Source organism: Dioscorea cayenensis, chromosome 5 (genome assembly GCF_009730915.1).
Source record: "Dioscorea cayenensis subsp. rotundata cultivar TDr96_F1 chromosome 5, TDr96_F1_v2_PseudoChromosome.rev07_lg8_w22 25.fasta, whole genome shotgun sequence".
Lineage (NCBI taxonomy): Eukaryota > Viridiplantae > Streptophyta > Magnoliopsida > Dioscoreales > Dioscoreaceae > Dioscorea > Dioscorea cayenensis.
This window is the reverse complement of record NC_052475.1, coordinates 28,049,971-28,068,755: the sequence shown is the minus strand read 5'-3', so window position 1 is coordinate 28,068,755 and position 18,785 is coordinate 28,049,971. Positions and strand designations below refer to the sequence as shown.

The 18,785-nt window shown below is 33.1% G+C and overlaps 3 protein-coding genes and 1 long non-coding RNA gene across 4 annotated transcripts; 2 read left to right on the top strand and 2 right to left on the bottom strand.

Moving 5' to 3' along the window:
* The first annotated feature begins 1,119 nt into the window (after nt 1-1,119).
* LOC120260605 lies at nt 1,120-2,412 on the top strand. The gene is made up of 2 exons (XM_039268113.1): nt 1,120-1,618; nt 2,007-2,412. The coding sequence occupies exons 1-2, from the start codon at nt 1,217-1,219 to the stop codon at nt 2,178-2,180; spliced, it is 576 nt and encodes a 191-aa protein (XP_039124047.1). The 5' UTR covers nt 1,120-1,216; the 3' UTR covers nt 2,181-2,412.
* A 3,166-nt stretch (nt 2,413-5,578) lies between these two features.
* On the bottom strand, nt 5,579-6,672 carry LOC120260208 (IST1-like protein). Its single transcript, XM_039267648.1, has 4 exons — nt 6,484-6,672; nt 6,276-6,379; nt 5,999-6,170; nt 5,579-5,905 (listed from the first exon to the last, which is right to left on the bottom strand). Exons 1-4 carry the CDS (start codon nt 6,670-6,672, stop codon nt 5,792-5,794), a joined length of 579 nt encoding a protein of 192 aa, XP_039123582.1. The 3' UTR covers nt 5,579-5,791.
* A 1,028-nt stretch (nt 6,673-7,700) lies between these two features.
* On the bottom strand, nt 7,701-14,718 carry LOC120260310. The gene is made up of 3 exons (XR_005536384.1): nt 14,190-14,718; nt 13,764-13,948; nt 7,701-8,061 (listed from the first exon to the last, which is right to left on the bottom strand). It is a non-coding gene; the product is annotated as an uncharacterized LOC120260310 (long non-coding RNA).
* A 2,513-nt stretch (nt 14,719-17,231) lies between these two features.
* Nucleotides 17,232-18,084, top strand: LOC120262265. Its single transcript, XM_039270351.1, has 4 exons — nt 17,232-17,555; nt 17,652-17,723; nt 17,796-17,877; nt 17,992-18,084. Exons 1-4 carry the CDS (start codon nt 17,382-17,384, stop codon nt 18,066-18,068), a joined length of 405 nt encoding a protein of 134 aa, XP_039126285.1. The 5' UTR covers nt 17,232-17,381; the 3' UTR covers nt 18,069-18,084.
* The last annotated feature ends 701 nt before the right edge of the window (nt 18,085-18,785 follow it).

Genomic DNA, 18,785 nt, shown 5'->3' with positions numbered 1-18,785 from the left:
TTTACATGCATCCCCTTAATAATTTATACGAATGCAAATGTCATATTGTATTCTCAAAAATCATTTAAATGCTCCACAATACAGTATATCAATGATGTGATTATATAACAATAAATAACTTTGATTCATTATTTTTATAAAACATGTATTTTTTATTTTTAATAAAACGCATAGTTAAAAATAATTTATTGGTAGATGTAGAATTATAGTAAATATAAAATATAAATTTAAAAAAAATATTTAATTCTTCATAAATTATCTAAATGGAGTTAAAATAAAATTAAAAACTCTAAAATGTGACAAGTACAAAGACAAAAGAAAGTCACCTTTAATATATAGCCAACTTCAGTGGTTACTTTTTTTAATCAAATTGTTTTAAAATTTATGCAGACATATGAACATAAAAACATTCAAACAGAAGGTAAATATAACGGGGTTAAACATAAACTATAAAGATAAAAACTATTTATATATTTTTTTAAAAAATAAATAAATCAACTCAAATGCATACTTTTTTTTATTATTATCATACCTCAAGCATGCATTAAAAATAAGTTGAACTTTTAACCTTGTACGGAGTAAATTTTTTATTAGGTCATTAAACTTTGGCTTATTTTCATTTTGATCACAGAACAAAACTTTAATTTATATCAATTTGGTTATTCAATTTTAATTTGATTTCACCGGGCAAAAAATTAATGATTTCAACCTCAAATTGATTACATGGATGTCTGAAAATCTGAATCAGTGCTCGCCATAACACATTATTAAGTTTATTTAAGATATCCATGTTAATAAAAAAGAGCCACATCATTGATATGAGGCCGAAAATCTTTTAATATATTATCCAGTGATATTAAATTAAAGTTGAGTAATTAAATTTACCCACATGCTGCATTGAGTTAAGTGATGCTGGCTGTTCTGTATGGCACAAAAACTTTTTTTTTTAATATTATATTTTACCTTTATTTCTATTTATACATTTTAAAATATTTAATATGATTTATAATGTAATAGCAATTGAGCTCAACATAATCTACAAACATATTTCAAAGAAACCAAAGGGTGTATATGAAAGAACTTTTATTTACTGTTTATTAAGAGTATATCTGCAAAAGCAGTTCTTGTCACCCAACCCGCGCGCTCTTATCTTCTTCCTCGACCTTGAACACCTCCGCATCACCATCAAAAAACGAAAACCCTAGCTATTCCTCCAATGGCGCTCCTAACCTCTACCATTACCCGGAGTACTATATACCCTCTCCTTCAGTACAACTCCAAGCCCTTCTTATCCTCCTCCCTCTCTCCGGCCAAGGCCAGCCTCTCCCTTGGCAGGAGTTCTCATATCACGCACGCTAGGAGGGGCATCTCATCCCGCACTCGAAGGCTCGAGAAGGGCAGGAAGGGAGCCGTCGTCTCGCCTGAAGAAGAGCAGGAGGAGGTCGTGGGGGATGTCGGGGAGGGCGCTGCTGTTGAAGATCCAGGGGCGTATGTCAGTGCAGATGGGGTTCCTATGCCAGAGCTCCCCGGGGTGGAGACTGATTTCTGGGAGGGCCCTCAGTGGAATGCCTTCGGTTTCTTCATTCAGTACTTGTGGGCGTTCGGGATCATCTTTGGGGTAATTTTCCCAAGTTATGATTTTTCCCTTTTCTATTTGAATTGAATTCAGGGTTCTTTTCTGTATGTATGGAAGAGCTATATTGATTGTTTAGGTTTCTTATTTGCTGCTTAATCTTTCTAGTTTATAGTTTATTGCAAGTAATCAATAGAGTTTGCAATTCTATTTCAAATGATTATTTATGTTGATTTGTGTTGAATCTCAAGCTTTATTCTCAAACAAAACAGGACAATGAAAATCAATACGAGAATAATACCTTACAACTATGGCAAAGATATAATTGATTAGTCAGTTGAAATTGGAATTTGTTAGCATTTGCACTGGTCTTGCTGTTCATCTGCATATTTCTGTTAATGTGCGAAAGTAATAAGCCATGGTGTTTTTGCAGCTGATTGCATGCGGAATTGCTGTTGCAACATACAATGAGGGGGCAACAGATTTCAAGGAAACCTCAGTCTATAAGGAATCTGTCCAATCACAGGAGTTCTTAGAAGAACAAGAGTCATCTGGCTCTGATGTTTTTGAGGCCAATCCAACGGAGGAGGCACCAAATTTGGAGTAGTTAGATGGTCGTAAATATGACAAATGAGGCATTGATGCTTCAAATATAAGGTTGGTTGGATCTGTTGTGCATCTTTATGCCTAAAAAATATGCTGTATCTTGTGTGATATAGTTTACATGTTATTGTTTCTCCTAAATCTTGAGTTTGTAAGAATAAGTCTGGCTTATTTTTCAAGCAATATTGTACATTTTGTTAGTTGTAGTCATAAATTGATCAGATTGACTTTTGAAATTTGTTTACTTTGTCTTTACCTTTTAGCCATGTAGTCTGCAATTTTCCCCCATTATTGACTTGAATCTTTGTATTCTTTAGTTCAATTAGGTCTATAAGTTTTCTATAGAGTCATGAGAATAGAAAGCCTTCATCTTTGAATTCCTTGCATGCACAACTGGTAAATGAAGCATCTGTCTGCAGTTAATGGAGTTAATGGAGTACATTTTGTTTTTTGGTAGAAATGTTTTTGACATCGAGGGTAAAAGAAGAATATTTTATTTTAATGTGGTGATTGATTAAAATATTCCTTTTGAGAAAAATTCAATGTCAGGACTGCATTGGAAAAAAATTGTGTTACTAACATTACTAGATAAGTTGGTCTTTCTGAATTGTTTCCATACCAAATTTAGTGCTTTTGTGGTCATAGTTTCAAGGTCTTCTTCCCATTTGAGATTGGTAGTGGAAACAGTAATACCTTTCCCATCTTTGTTAGACAGGGTTTATTAACTTTTGTAATCTGCAGAAATACAGTTGCAGTCTAGCAGGTTGAAGATTAAAAATTGTCAATACTTGAAAGAGAAAAGTGTATTTCTCACCAAATAGTTCTAAGGCTTCACAAAACTGTGATTCTAGCAGCTGAGAAACACTACAATTGCAATAATACCATGGGGAAATATGTTTTGTATGTCATGTCAAAAATTATTTTCACACTTATTCTGTCAGTTGATTAAATAGGAGGGATGAAGACATGATTTTGCATCGAGAATGCTAACCTAGTTCTGAATCAGCATTTTCACTTTCAATTCTTGAATCTGTTCTTTGTCCATGCATAGAACTTGTTAATCAACCAGGTTTCCAGTGTGCAGATGTGTTCCACGGTTACTTCCAAGTCAGATAAAACATGAATTTTGACCATTTTCTTAATTCATCGAATCATATTTTTTTGCTGCTGGTGCTTAGTGTGGCATGAAGTTGTCTAAGCTCCTGAGAATTGATATGCTTTGTTTGTTAGCCAGAGATCATAAACTTAAAAAAATGGTTCACATGAAAGCCCTCTATGGCGCAAAAGTACCATGACGCTTCAATGCCTTCAATATTTCTTGTGGAATTATTGCATTGATTTAATGAACTGTCACATTCAAAATTTGTAGATGCAGAAATATGGAACAATTTGCACTACAACCTGCATATGCGCTGTTTGGCCAAGTTGGGAATACACTGTGATAGGGATTGCAATTAGTCGAAGGACATACACGGAGTTAATAGTTCATGTGTCCTCATATTGAGTTATTAGAGTCCACATGGGAGTCTAAATTCTCACAAAGTTATTTTTTTAATGTGATATTCCAACTCGTCCTTCTCCTCTCTAAATGACTTGGGTTAATACCATTAACCAACCTGGAATTTTTTTATTTAATTAATTTAAAATGATATATTTAATTTAAACATTTATTTTTTAAATAATAACAAATATTTATGAATGTTAATTTTAAATAAGTATTAATTATATTTATTTTAGAATTTATAAAAATAAAAAATAGTTGTCATCATGGTTTGATTAATAGCAATTATCCCCTAGCAATTGAATTTAAAGTATGAGAAGGTTTTTGTTTTTTTCCTCTCGCTTGGTATCTCTTGTTATTTTGTATATTCTTAAAGAGATTGCTATATCATGTATAACCACGAGATTACAACATTAGTAGGAAATAATGTAATAGTTCATATTTTCTTTATATCTCCAATGAACCTCACGTTTTCTAATTATTTTAAATAATATATTTATTAATAAGTTTTTAAAATACGAATACTAATTTGTCAAACAATAGTACTGAATATTTATTAGTAAATTAAAAAATAGAAAAATTAATTTATAAATATTTATTTATATTATTGTTAATTAAATCAAAGTATAGTTTGATTTAAAAAAAAATTTCTTTTAAACTAATATTTTATTTTATTTTTAAAAAAAACCCCTCTAAACACACCTTCCTTATATTCTTAAGTTCAATTTCACCATGGATGACGGATAATAAACAATATTTTCATAAATATACAAACAAATAGAAAATCATATATATATAAACATTGGCAAAAAGTAGTCATGCTTATTCTAACATGATCATTATTATGGTGAGTGAAGTGAACCAAACACATATAATCAAATTAGGAAGGGAAACATAAATAATTTGCTTCACCTGAAGATCCTGAACCAACTGCAGGACATGTTTAACTTTTCTTTCTCTCCCTTCCATGAAACATATATAGAAACAAATATTAAGAAATACACCATTGCCCGTGCTCTCTTCACGTAATGCATGCATGGCTTGAGCTTTTTTGGTTTGAGCTTTTTCATCCACGAGAATGCTCAAGCCAATTGCTTCCCCATCAAGACATTTATCTCCCTTTACATAAAGGATGAAAAAACCAGCAATCCTCTTCCCCAAAAGACACTAAAACAGTTCATTCAATTATGTTCATCATTGATTTTCTAGTTCATCTTATCCGATTTTTTGGTCCAGTGTTACTCCTTGTTGCCATAACATCTTTGGGAATGGAGTTCCATCAGGTTGATCAGCAGCAAATAGATGAGCAAGCTGCCGTTGCGGCGGAAATTATTTTCGGTCCTCTGGAACAACAAGGTGGTGATTTTTATCCAAGTATGGGAGTTCAAGAAAGTGATCATGGATGAGTAATTAATTAAGCCGAGTTTTATGCATGGTTTCTAAACTCTTTACATTGATGTATATTTGTGGTAAATCAATATTCCTTCTGAGAACATCTGTTTTCATTCTGTAACTCTTCACTTTGGTTATTGAGTGGATATATAAAATTTCAAAATGTGGAAGAAGAAGATTGTTTGTGTTGGTGTATCTATAGGAGTTATGTATTTCTGTTTATGACTGTAATTGTTTATTAACATAAATTATTTTGTGATAATTATCTGGCTGATGCATGCTTTGGCGCAGTAGATATCTGGTTTTCTTAAAACCTTAAAATTTAATTATATATTAGGCTTTAAAAAAAAATTTTAAAAAAATCTGCAAATACCAATCCAGTTCCAACAAGAAAAAAGTGAGCGGAATTAAAACATTGGAGCATTTAGTTTTATTTTCAATTTTCTTCCTGTACAATTGCATTTAGTTTAGCACAAATATTATTTTAAACAAATCATACAAAAATTCCCACAAAAAATTTGGCCTATAGCTGCATCCAACTGGTTGTGCAACTCCACACTGTTTATCCATGCAAACCTCCTCATGCTGCTGCTCTTCAATGGCATTCACACTTGTCTGAAACTCAAATTCAGATGAGTTGATGGTTTAACCATTAATGTTGTGAAGCAGCAGTGCTTTTTTAACCTCCTCGTTGCAGCAAACTCGATATTCCCTTCTTTGCTCTAAAAATGTAGTCCTTCAAGCTTAAACTCAATCCCTTCTTTCTCAGCAATCTCTATTACCACCATTAATTTGGTTTCAAGGTTTATGTGTTTCTTAGAAAGCTTCTGTATCATCTGCATGCATAGATTAAAAAAAATTCACCACATTAAATGGAAGAAAAAGCTTGAAGATTAATGCAATATAATTCTGCAGTAATATTAGTTTACCTTTTGATTCACATGAAAATCACCATGGAGTTGCACTACATCAGAACTGAATTCTCTGCCAAACTTCTCTGCAAACATTCTCCGAACATCCTGCAACTCCGGCAGTTCACCGCTCCTCGATGCAGCAAAGATAAGGCTTGAGATTGCTTCTCTAAGCTCATCCGGGCATTCACTGCAGAGGAATTCAATATGAAATAATTTACAAGGGAAGCCTTAATTAAAAGTATTTAATCATATATATATATATATATATACTTCATTTAAAATTAAGTCATACTTTTGATGTTCAAGGAACGTAGCCTTCTCATGCAAGAGATGACAATAGGCTTCTATCATCACAAACACATCCAGCACGTTCTGTTCCTTGATTGCCTGTTCAGCCTGCAACAAAATAATAACACCAACACAATGTCAATTCCTATTAATTTGCAACAAATTAAATCACTTATATTTTTTCGATTAAAAGAACAAAAAATAAGACATACACGAGCAATGGCACGATCACGATAACCGAGCTTCAAGAGCTGGAGGATATCCCCACGAGACTGCAAGCACTGAATCCGGTGCTGGTTACCGATGAAGGTGATCCTCTGGACGCAAAGCTTAAGCAACGCCTTCAACTTTGCTGTCTGTCTTGAAGTTCTTCCAAAGATGACATCAAGTGTCTTCCCCATGGCCTCTGCTTGTAGTGCAATTGCTCTTGGTTGGTTTGTTTATATATATTGAGAGGGAAAATACTGAGAAGGTTGGATTGTGATTGCTTGGCCTCTTTTACTTGTTCAACATTGGAGGAGTCAAAGGGTTGGATTTTATAAAGGTTGATATATATCTATGTGCATGATGGCATCCAAAGTTGGAATGTGGAAAATAGAAATATTCAAGGGTGGTCCAGCATGGTTTGGCTTTGGTTATTGGAGCACAGATGAGTATTTTTGGAAGAAGCACAGATGAGTATTGTCAAATATAGTTGATGGCCAATATTGGTCCAGGACTGCATCAACTAAGAAACAACATGGTGAGTTTCTTAAAAGCTGTGTTTCTTTTTTTGAACCGGTAGGGAAAACGTGCATGCAGCTGGCAGTGAGTGGTCGGAGATTTGACCGGTTTGGATGGATTTATTTACTTTTAGTTTATGAAATAAATTAAGGACATGTGCATTAGATTAAGGATGAAAATAGTATGCAGAGTTGTCATTAAGTAATTTTTAGTTTTAATCATTAGTTGTTAATAGTAAATATGATAATGCACTAATTATATGCTAATAATATAGGGTGGATAGGAATGACACGTGATCCAGGGTGGGGTTTGTAGCCGTCCTTGTCTGCGTGAATTCAACGTTTGAATAGATAATTAAACATTCAATAATAATCATTCAATGGGATTAGTTTCATGTTTTGTAGTAGTATTACGCTGGTCATATTTATAACATTTACACCTCCATACTTATTTATTATTTAACAACTCTTTAATGAAGTGATGGTCATTTTTATCAAATATATATACACATATTAATTAAATATAGACAAGTCTTAACATCTCACTTGGAAAAGAGAATAAGTTACTACTTTCTTGTTGTAGAAGCATCACATTGCAACAACGAACTAAGAACTTATGAAAATAGATAAAACAAAACTTAAAAAAAAAAAAAACATAAATTATGAACCAAGAAAATAAATATTCAAGATCTAATAGCAACAGAACATACAAACTATACCACGAGCATTGTTATTTATAATGTGGCCTGCTTTAATATTTTCTGAACTCGTTATTGATCGGCAAAACAAAGAGTAACCATTTGTTTGGATCTAATAAAAACATGGCACATGAAGAGCTCTGAACACAAATCCTAATAAAGAAGCTTTTGGCAACAATCAATTGAAAAAAGTAGCTGATCATAATGGATTAGATCAGCCATTAAAATGTCAAAAATTACAAAGATCTCCGAAAGTGTCTGAAGTTAAGGCTGCCAAGTCTGCCTCTTTAGTTATCCGGTGCTGTGACTCTGATCATCGTTGAGAACTTCTTAATTCAGAATCACAAATATTCCATCTACAATGTTTGCGCTGATCAATAAGAATAAATGCTGTAAACCATGCTTGTCTAAATTTCCCATATTTAGTTAAATTACAAAAACAAATAACCAAAAAACTTCAGATTAGTTTCTTTTTAATAAATTTGAGGTTCATTCATTCATATTTTTTTTTTTAAATTAAGGTTTTCCACTTAACATGTTAATATGGTTTATTAGTTTCATCAGACCAAAAATTGAAACAAGAAAGAACAAAAGGAAAACTTCAATCTGCTCAGCACTTGGACAACCTCTAGTGTATAACATGGACATGATAACTGGTAAAAACACAGAGGTTGTATGTATGCATACAAGGACAAGAAGAAAAATTCTATTCAACAGAGAAACAGACAGAGTCCAATTTAATCTAAATCTTGTTTCCAAGAAGGACACGGAAAACACTACAAATTTCTCATCCTTGAGGGTAAAACATTGACCTGTTCTGAAGTGCGAGTGTCTCAAACCAAGGAATAGACTTACCAGGGAAGGTGCCAGCTAAGAAAGACTAAAGAATCATAAATGTTTGATTTGGGTTGCAAACTGATAGGACCTCCCCTAGACATGAATCAATATCAAACTAAATACATCCCAAGCAAGGTAGTCAAATCGAGATTCGAATTGTGAATCGAAATTCTAAATTTGTGAATCGAGTATCGTGAATCGAATCGAATCGTAAGATTCGGTTCAACATTTCAAAGTCATATATATATATATATATAACATGATTATATATAAAATAAAAAAAATAAAAATTCTTAGTCATGAATTAAATATAAACTAGTTTGGAAGACATTTTTTCTTAGTTTGAGATCCTGTTTTTGAGCTTAGAAGACATTTTCAAGTATTAAGCAAAACCTATATATATTTTTAAAAACATTAGTTATTTCAAAAATAGTTCAGTTTAAAAATTAATATAATAATCACAAAAAGATTAAATTATGTTAAAGATTAGTTTTTTAAATTAAAAAGATTTCTTTTCATAATAAGATAACAAAATTAATTTGATATTAAAAATTAAAAAACATTATCTTTTTAATTAATCTTTGAATTTGTTTTTGGATAACAAATTTAAAAGATTAATTAAATAATCACTAATTTAAAAATTTTTATAATAATTAAAAATAGTTGAGTCGCATGCATTATAATAAAAGAATTTAAAAAGAAAAAGAAGAATGTCGAGAAAGATGAAGAGATGGTATAAAAATGCCTTTGTTGAGGATGTTGGAATAAAACAACAAAATTTCTCCTTCCTCCTATGTTTCTTACTCTTTTTTATTCTTCCCTTTTTCCTTTTGATTTTCTAATTCAAAAACTTGTATTAACTAGGAATCGTTGATCTTCTCAATTCATCATTCATGTTGATTCGACCGATTCGAGACAGATTCAAACGATTCATTCACGATTCTAGATCAATTTCGATTCTTTTATAAGATTCGAACCGTTACGGATGAAAAATGATATGAATCGTAAGATTCGTATCAAGAACCGTACGATTCTAACTACACTGATCCCAAAAAGCAAAACCACAAAGAGAAGTGGAGAATAAGAAATATTTCTCTAGAGATCTAAGTGTTTCGGTTGAATAACATACATCTATGACAGAACAGGAGAAAAATTTTCACTGTTAGGCAAGGAACTATACATCCAGTAGAAAACTGCCATCTTTACTACCTACATAGTGTACATTCATAAGTTTAGAAATTAATGACAAAAGTTTACAGGAACTATACAAGTAAGCATTCATAAACATTCATAGGAACTACATAGTGTACATTCATAGGAACTATACAAGTAAGCATTCATAAACATTCATAGGAACCATACAAGTCTAGAAATTACTGCCATCTTTACTACCTGCATAGTATACATTCATAGGAACTATACAAGTAAGCATTTATAAACATTCTCTTTTTATTTATCCTCAATTTCCACCCCTCTAGGACTACATTAATGACAAAAGTTTAGAAATTAAGGAATTTGCAGTTTGGTGTTTCTTCACACTCAAAAAGCCTAATACCAGTTCAATGCCATGAAAACTTTGGCATTATACGCATGTGAGGCAAATGGATATACATGCCAAGTGAAAGAATCTTTATGCATTTCAAAATTCAAACGATATTAAGTACTAAAACAAATTGCTGGGCCATCTCTAGAGACTTAACAAGAAACAGTGGCAAAAGTTGTCTCTAGTCACAGCTCAGATTGTCATGGCCCATTGATTTCTTATAGGAAACAAAAACCTTAGCAAAATCAAATTTCGCCATGCATATATATGTTTGAAAGCATACACCATCGGAAATTACAGAATTAGCCTCTCATTAGTATTGAGGATAGAGATTTGAAAAGCATAAGAACGAGATGATATCATTTTGAAGAAGGCCAAAGAAAGACGGAATTATTATACCAATTTTCTAGCCAAATGAACTCTATAAAAATAAATATATAAATAAATAAGCCCAGAAATGACAACATTAATCACTACCTACCTATATATGCCCGGTAACAGGGGAGTTAGGCCTGCATTAATTTTTTTTTTTCTCCAGCCGGAAGTGCTTTTTCTGTGAATTAAGTGCTTATAGATTCAAACTTGCATATCTAAATTCACTAATGTAACAAACCAGAAGCGGTAAAGAAAATAGTTTTAGTATAACAAATTGGTGCTTCTAAAAAACGCATTTCTAGTGATGAGCTAAATAATTGTGATAAAAATATCTTTGAGAAAACCACACTTTTACCCTTGTGTCCTTAATGTCACTATTAAATTATAATTTTTTTATCCTAATTTAAGTTTATCCTCACCTTCTCCACTTAGTTGATCATAAAAATATTTTTCAATTTTCTATCAAAATATCTTTGAACAGAACGCACACATTATTACTGATTGTCACTATATATAAATATAAAATCATGAATTTTTTTTCCTATATAAGTTTTTCGTGATATTTTCTACTTAGCCAACTATTTTTTATTAAGGATGTTAGGATATTAAAATATTACTTTAGTATTAATTCATATTGGATTTTTAAATAAGAAAATTTTGATTATGCTTTTAAGAAATTTTAATAGTAATTTTAAAGTTTAGAAGCCCTTCCATATACATATATCCAAAACACATATCAAAAAGCATCAGTGCTTACTTTACTCATAGAAGCACTTATAAATAAGATAAAGGATGAGATCACTCCAGGCAGTGCGCTTGGCGGAGGTTAAGGTAGAGAGGTCTATCACTTCTTTTTCCATTTTCTATTCACTTTGGTCATTGACTCCCTTGGTGTCATCTTCTCCTATGCTCTCAACTTCCGCATTCTCTTTAGATTGTGTCTTGGGTCCTGGGGAAAACTGTCATGTTTAATACATGGATGACTTTCTCATTCTGTCAGCTATTGGCATCAAAGACTTTAGAGTCATCAAGCTGATCCTATACCTATTTGAAGAGATCACGAGCCCAGCAATTAACTTCTAGAAAAGTTGTTTTCTTCTCATCCAAATTCGGCCATTTTGCTAAGATCCCAATAGTCTCGACTCTTAATTGCTCTTGACACATTGACCCTACCTATTTTGGAGTCGCCACCTCTAGAAGGTGTCTTCAATAACAGAACATGATGAAATCTATCCTCTCTATTTGTACTTTTTTTCCCACGTGGAAAACCAATTTTTTCTACCTTGAAGGCAGACTCGCTTTTATCAATTCGGTGCTTTCCTCAATCCTGACATATTGGATGTCAATCTTCAAACTACCCAAATAGGTTATCCAAGCCACTAATAAAATTTACAGCCTATGACTTGAGCCTAATCTTGTCCCATCTAGATCATGATAAACCTCAGGATGAAGGTGGTTAGGGTATTTTTTTTTTTTTTAAGCTTTAAAACTTCAACGTGGCCCTCTTTGGCAAATAGTGGTAAAAAATTTGCTCCAGCTAAACAAGGTATTAGTCGAAAGAATTTCAATTCAATTATAATAAAAAAAGCCCCCGTCACCTTCCACAAAATAAATTGCTCTTCTAGGTCGAGATTATTTAAATCTTACTTCCTTCCATACATGCATTTTCTCTGTCCTTTGAGATGAAACTTCTACCTTCTTTTGGAATGATTGGTGGTACAATGGTAGGGTCCTTATATTTTCTAGCCAGACTAATTTCTCAGAACAACATGACCTCTTGCCTCTATCTATGCTTTATCCTTGATGCTAGCCCTAATTTGTCGGGACTACACAACTCCTATTCCATCTCTTTCTCTTGGATAGGGTGATTCCAAATTTGGGGCTTCAAGTGCCGGTAACTTCTCTATTAGATCCTTCTACTGTTTCCTTAACAATGGTAGGCTAGTATGGCCCCTTGGTCCCACTATTTGGAAGAGGCCTAACCCTCATAAAATCATCTTTTTATTAGTTGCTTGGCATAGGATATATAATAAGATTCTGAGTTTAAACAACTTTGCAAGGCAAGGTTGTAATCCTTCTCCGATTGCCATGTGCGTATTATGTAATGCCGATATGACACAACGGACCTCCTATTTTTGCATTGCATGTTGCAGCTTGTATTTGGAACACTTTTGTCAATTATTCATCATCATTAGCTATCCCTCTTCAATTAGGAAGGTCAGGCTGAATAAGTGAGCTAGTCTTGACTTCCATTTAAGGGCTACATGGGTGCTCCTTGTCCAGTTAAAATTTGAAAACATCTAGCTAGATCGGAATAATAGTAATTTTAATTACCATTCCACTCCATCTTAGTTGATAATTATCAATATTGACCTTATGCCATTTTCTAGTTTTCTACAGCCCCTCACTTAATCAGGAGCCAACTAGAAGGTTTTTGGCCTATGATCAAGTGTAAGCTCGACTTCATAAGCTCATTCTATGTTAGTCTCATGTATAACAAGGATGGTGAGTCGGTGACAACTCTTATATTAAAATAATAAAATGAGGAGTCATACAAATGTCGATTACAAATATTTAGCCTAATCAGAAATGGTTATCTCACTTGGCGAAAGATTACTATCCAAATGTGTCCACCCCAAACAAATCCAAATTGGATAAAGTAAATGTCTTTACAGAAGAATCACAAATGCTTATGTGCATGCAACGCTTGGACAAAAATGTAGAAAAGAAAAATATATATACCAAATGGTAATTAGAATTTAGAAGCATACCTGAATTATACTCATTCATTGAGATGAAACTGTTTTTGAACGGTAAAAATTCTAAGAGGAGGTTCTCTTTTAAAAAAAAATGGATTATGATGATTGTGATCATACCATACATGAGAAACTTGAAATTAGTGAACTACAATATATCATTTGATTAATTAATTAATTAATTTTGATTTAAATTATACATGTTCCTCTTTCTCGCATGAGGGCTATCATTCCGTATAGGATACTTTGAAATTAATGAATTATAAGATATATATAAATGTAGAGAGACAGAGGAAAGTGCATGATATAAATCAAAATTAATTAACTAAAATATATCTTTTGGTTCACTAATCTCAAAGTGTCCTATGTACAAAATGATAGCCTTCATATTTTTCTATGAGAAGAACGGGCTTTCTTTACCTGTTCTGTTCTCCAGCTTGTGAAGGTAGATAAAAGATTTTAACTTCATGATTTGTATTTTTAAGTTTCTGATTGGGTAGGAAAAATGAAGATTTCAGATTTCAGATTTTTATCATAAAACATCAGATTTAAAAACCTTACCTGCATCCAGAAGAACCAGGTTACGAGGAGACCATCAATTGCCACAGCCACTGCAATTTTAATGATGCTGCTGTATGTGAAGCTCTTACCATCCTTGCAGTTTTCTTGCACTACGGGATGCTGTACAAGCGCCATTGCTGCAGCCTTTGCCACCAGGCCAGTCATAGTCACACTAGTGACTTAATCTGTAAACAAACTATTCCTCCCGTTAATGAGCTCTATAAAAGGTAATTTGACCTTACAGAAGTAAAATGAAGACACTAGATTACTTCATCATGTAAAATAAGTAGCATATTAAAAAGCTCAGTGCTTTTTAGCGCAATTGATAACAATGACTGAGATGCAGATATTACGAGCACCAATTTTCCGAGAGAGAGAGAGCTGATTCTAACCGCAATATGATGCAGTAGTCCAAAATGAAGCTACCTTTTCATAGAGTACATCAAGCAAGAGCCTCTCGACCATGTTCTTCTGCACAGAATCATAGTCATGTAGGGTTGGATGCTAGAAGCTACCTCCACATCCGAAGGAGCAATCCCTCCAAAGGGTCACTTCCCAACAATGGCCCCAGTGTCCAACTTGTACTGGTTCGTGAGCTTCTTGGGGGGATTCGGAATTGCCACGGTCTTTGAAGGAGATGTGACCGTAGCCAGAGATTTGAAGGAGAAGGAGGTTATGGTGGTGGAGGAGGGGCTGTAGCGGGAGCCTTGGAGATTGGGGCCTCGTCCTCGGACTCAGCGAACAGATCTATAGGAGGGCCGAATGGCGTTCTCAATGGCAGGGAGAATGTTATCATAGAAGCTCTCAAATCTCAATGCCGACTTTGGACTTGACGACAGCCAGGCTTTCCCCCGGGACACTCGATCTTAGCCTGAATCATCATGGAGCTCAGCGCGGGCATATAGATCTCCTAGATCTTGGGGCGGCGCACCAGACCGTGTCGTGCCGCGCATGATGAGACTAGTCATATGAGAAGGAGAATTAGCTAATCTTAACTAATCTTAACTAATCTTCAAATTAAGCATATGTTCATTATGTGAGTGTATGCTGCTCTAGAATCAAAGGGAATTAAATTGGGAAGATTAATTAATTTGTATAGTTAAACGAAGTTTGGAGTTCATGTATCTCACATAGAAGAAAAAGAAAATAAAAATAAAAATAACAACAACAACAACAACAACAACGGGGGACCATGGCAAGATTTTATTTTTGTACATGCACGACTAATCTTTTTTAACCTTTTGTTAGGATCTCTCCAGGAGAAGCTTTAGCTAACTAGTTCATCTCCTTGGAGGCGGGTAAATTTTTTAGTAAACCACTAAACTTTGGCTCATTTTCATTTTGATTACTGAATTTCAATTTGCATCAATTTAGTCACTCAACTTTAATTTGATTTTAACTAGTAATATATCAAGCATTTCAACCTTCAATTGCTAACATGGCTGTCTAAAAATTCAAGTCAATTCTTCTCATGACACATTATTAAGTCTATTAGAGGTGCCCATGTCATCAAAAAAGAGCCACATCATTCATTTGGAGGTAAAAATCCCTTGATTTACTAGCCAGTGAAATCAAATTAATGTTAACTGACCAAATTGATGCAAATTGAAGTTTAGTGATCAAAGTGAAAATAAGCCAAAGTTTAGTGACATACTAAAAAATTGATGACGGGTGTATAGATGAATTAGCATGTGTGTACATGGAGAAGTTCGATGGAAGGGTATTTCGGTAATTTGGTGGGCGATGAGATTTTATGGTTCGACCGGGTCTATTTGATGGGAAACGGGTCAAGGAACAAAAGTCACAACTCGTGAGGCATACCAAAATTTGGCCAAATTCCATCGTTTAGGCCTCAAAAACCAGAATTTTGTCGTTTTTAGTAATTATTGATTTCGTTATATCTTAGGATAGAAATCTCTGATTTGTGATCATGTTTGTGGCAATAGTCTTTATTTTGTTAAATCTTTTATTTCTTGCTGATATTTGAGAATTTACTATTTTTGATAAAATTTTAAATTATCTCTTTTCTTAGTGCTATTTTCGCATATTTAATGTAAGCCTATGGGCAAGAGAAAATCAGTTTTGTGATCATTATTTCATTGAGTAATAAGATTTTACTCTTCTTCCAATCCTGGTTATCGTTAATCAACAGGTGTTGGAGGCTTGTTATCGGGTATTTGTGCACGAATCAACGATTTCAAGTATATCTCTGCATAAAAAATTTACCCCTTGGAGGCCATAGCTCCCTTGTTTTTGTTGCTTTTAACTTGTGTTGTTTTGTTGTTATATTTTCAAGTTTTAGTGAAGCTATTATTATTATTATTATTATTATTATTATTACTCTTTATAACTCTTTGATTTTTTTTTAAAAAAAGCTAATGATCTATCATCTTTCAAATATATATATATATTTTATTGTACATCTTTTTTTTTACTGTACCACTATTTATCAGCATAGTAATACTATTTATTAAATAGTGATCAACTGTTAGATCGAAATCCAACGGTTAATAATAACGTTTGTAGATTTCGATTCTACGAACGTGCATAGATGATTGAACCTTATATATATAAATTAATTTAAAATAAATGTCTTGGTTTTTTTTACAGATAAATGTCTAAATTCCTTAAACTTGTATGTATTATTTTTTTTAAAAAAATTTCCAATCACAACCAAAAGCGCTTATTTTCGGGTTATATGCTTGATGTTTAAGTAGTTCACAATATTTCATGTTTAATTGTGTGAGCCATTAATCATTTAATTATAATTTAATAATCTTCAACGTACTGATTATATTAATTCAAATTATATAGGTCTAATAATACAGACTAACTTAAAATTTAAAAACATTTTTATATTAATATATGAATACATGAAATATAAATGCATGAACCAATTATATATTTGCAAACTTGGGAGCATATTACTATTGTCATTTTCTTTCTTTTCAATATTACTCGCTATTAATATTTGTTTCATCAAAATCAGTAGAATCTTATACCTGTAGTTGTTTTCTTCACTAGGTACCACCACCTGAGATACTACACCTTGTAAACATATGATATTTCATTAGAGACCAACTCATTGATGTTAGATCATTATTTTATTTAATTAAGTCCTAAACATATTTCATATATAGCCATCCAATTCTTGTACAATATTCAATATTATCATCATCCAATCATTCATAATATAATATTAGTCAAGTATTTATCCTGATTAATTAATTAACACCGGTCGATATATATATAATTGGTGGAAATGCACTTGCAACCAAAAGCAATGCATGTTAAAATAACCTCCTGAATTTATTAAATAACATCACCTCCCACGCGGCTCTTCCCACGTCCGTGCATGGTACGTTGTTTTCCTAACACGTAACAATAAGGCAACATAAGTGTGTCCCCATTAAAAACAAAGCTTGCAGTCATTTTGGAGGCATCCCTTGGGACTTTCCACTTTCATTCCCTCTCCTTCCTCTCTAGTACATCTCATGAGTAACGTCTATTCTTCTTAAACCAATGCGTGTGTGTGTGTATATATATGTACATCATTATTCCATCTTGTTCTTCATATATATCTGATAATTAAAATTCTTTAGCCAAATAACCAAGACCATGGAAGGCCATCAAATTACAAAGGAGGAGGATGTGCTCTTCATGGAAATTGAGAAGAGGATTTTGCTTCTTGTGAATGATGATGAAGAAGAAGCAGCAAAGAACAAATATGGATTAGCTGGTAATTACTCCATCAAGAGACCAAGTTTAATAAATCCATTGATCCTTGCAGAGGCAAGCAAGCTCCAACTCATGACATATATCTATTGATGATTCATTACTGTGTTTTTTTCTTTTAATAACGTCTCAAGGACTTGGTTTTGTTTGCAGATGAACCACTTCAGTTGGCGTCATAATGAATGTGAACAGTTACTCACTCTAAAGCAGAGGAACCAATTAAAAGTACGGAATATTAAGATTTTGCTTGATTTAATGCCGTTGAGGTTTTAATTTTTGTTAATTCTTGAATTGCAGGTTTGGTTGCCAAGGGAGAGTAATGGAACAGGAGTCTTCATTCCAAATCATCCCACTGCTTCTAAAAAGAGATGTGAAGATGGTATATATATATATATATATATTTCTTCTTAATTGAAATACATCTGTTATCTTAAGGGTATATATATATAATATATGGATTGTTATAAAACTACATCCTTTGGGTTCTTCACAGGGAATGGCCGTGCAAGTGGACCGGCGCTGAAAGGAAGAAGGCATTTGAACGGACGAGTTTCTAGTACACTACGATGAAGATTTTGAATTTCTACATAACATTGGGGATTAGTATGATATCATTATAATTCCATTTGATTTTTTTTGTTTTTTTTGATAAAATATTTCCATGTGATTTGCCTCTTATAAATTATAAACTAAAATAACGGTGGTTCTTTGTTTTGAGTTTGAAATATAAATATATGTAGCCATGTATATATCCCTTAATTTGTAGCATTCCAAAATTAAAGTATTATGTAAGAAACGGTTTATCCATTTTAATAAAAAAAAAGTATTATGTAAGGTACATTTTTGTACAAGTGGCAACATTCAGGCATCTATTTGTTAAGGTCATGGGCGTGATGGGCTATTCCTTGCATTTAACTGCCATAGATAATATTTTTCTATGTGAAGCTGTACTTATTATGTGAACTTTATACCATAGTTATCAAACCCGGACCGGCCCGGCAGTCGGACCGGTTGACCCGGTGACCCGGTGCTTCAACCGGTCCGGGTCTTTAATTAGACCGGTTATACAATCAACTCGTTCTAACCCGCATTGATCCGGTGGTTAGACCGGTTGATCCGGCGGTCGGACTGATTGACCCGGTGGTCAAACCAGTTGACCCGACGGTCAGACCGATTGACCCAGTTTGATTTGTAATTTCAATTTTGAACTTTGGTTATATATTGGATTGAGTTTGGTTTGATACTTTGATGATAAATTTAAACTTTTATTGTGAATTAGTATTGTTA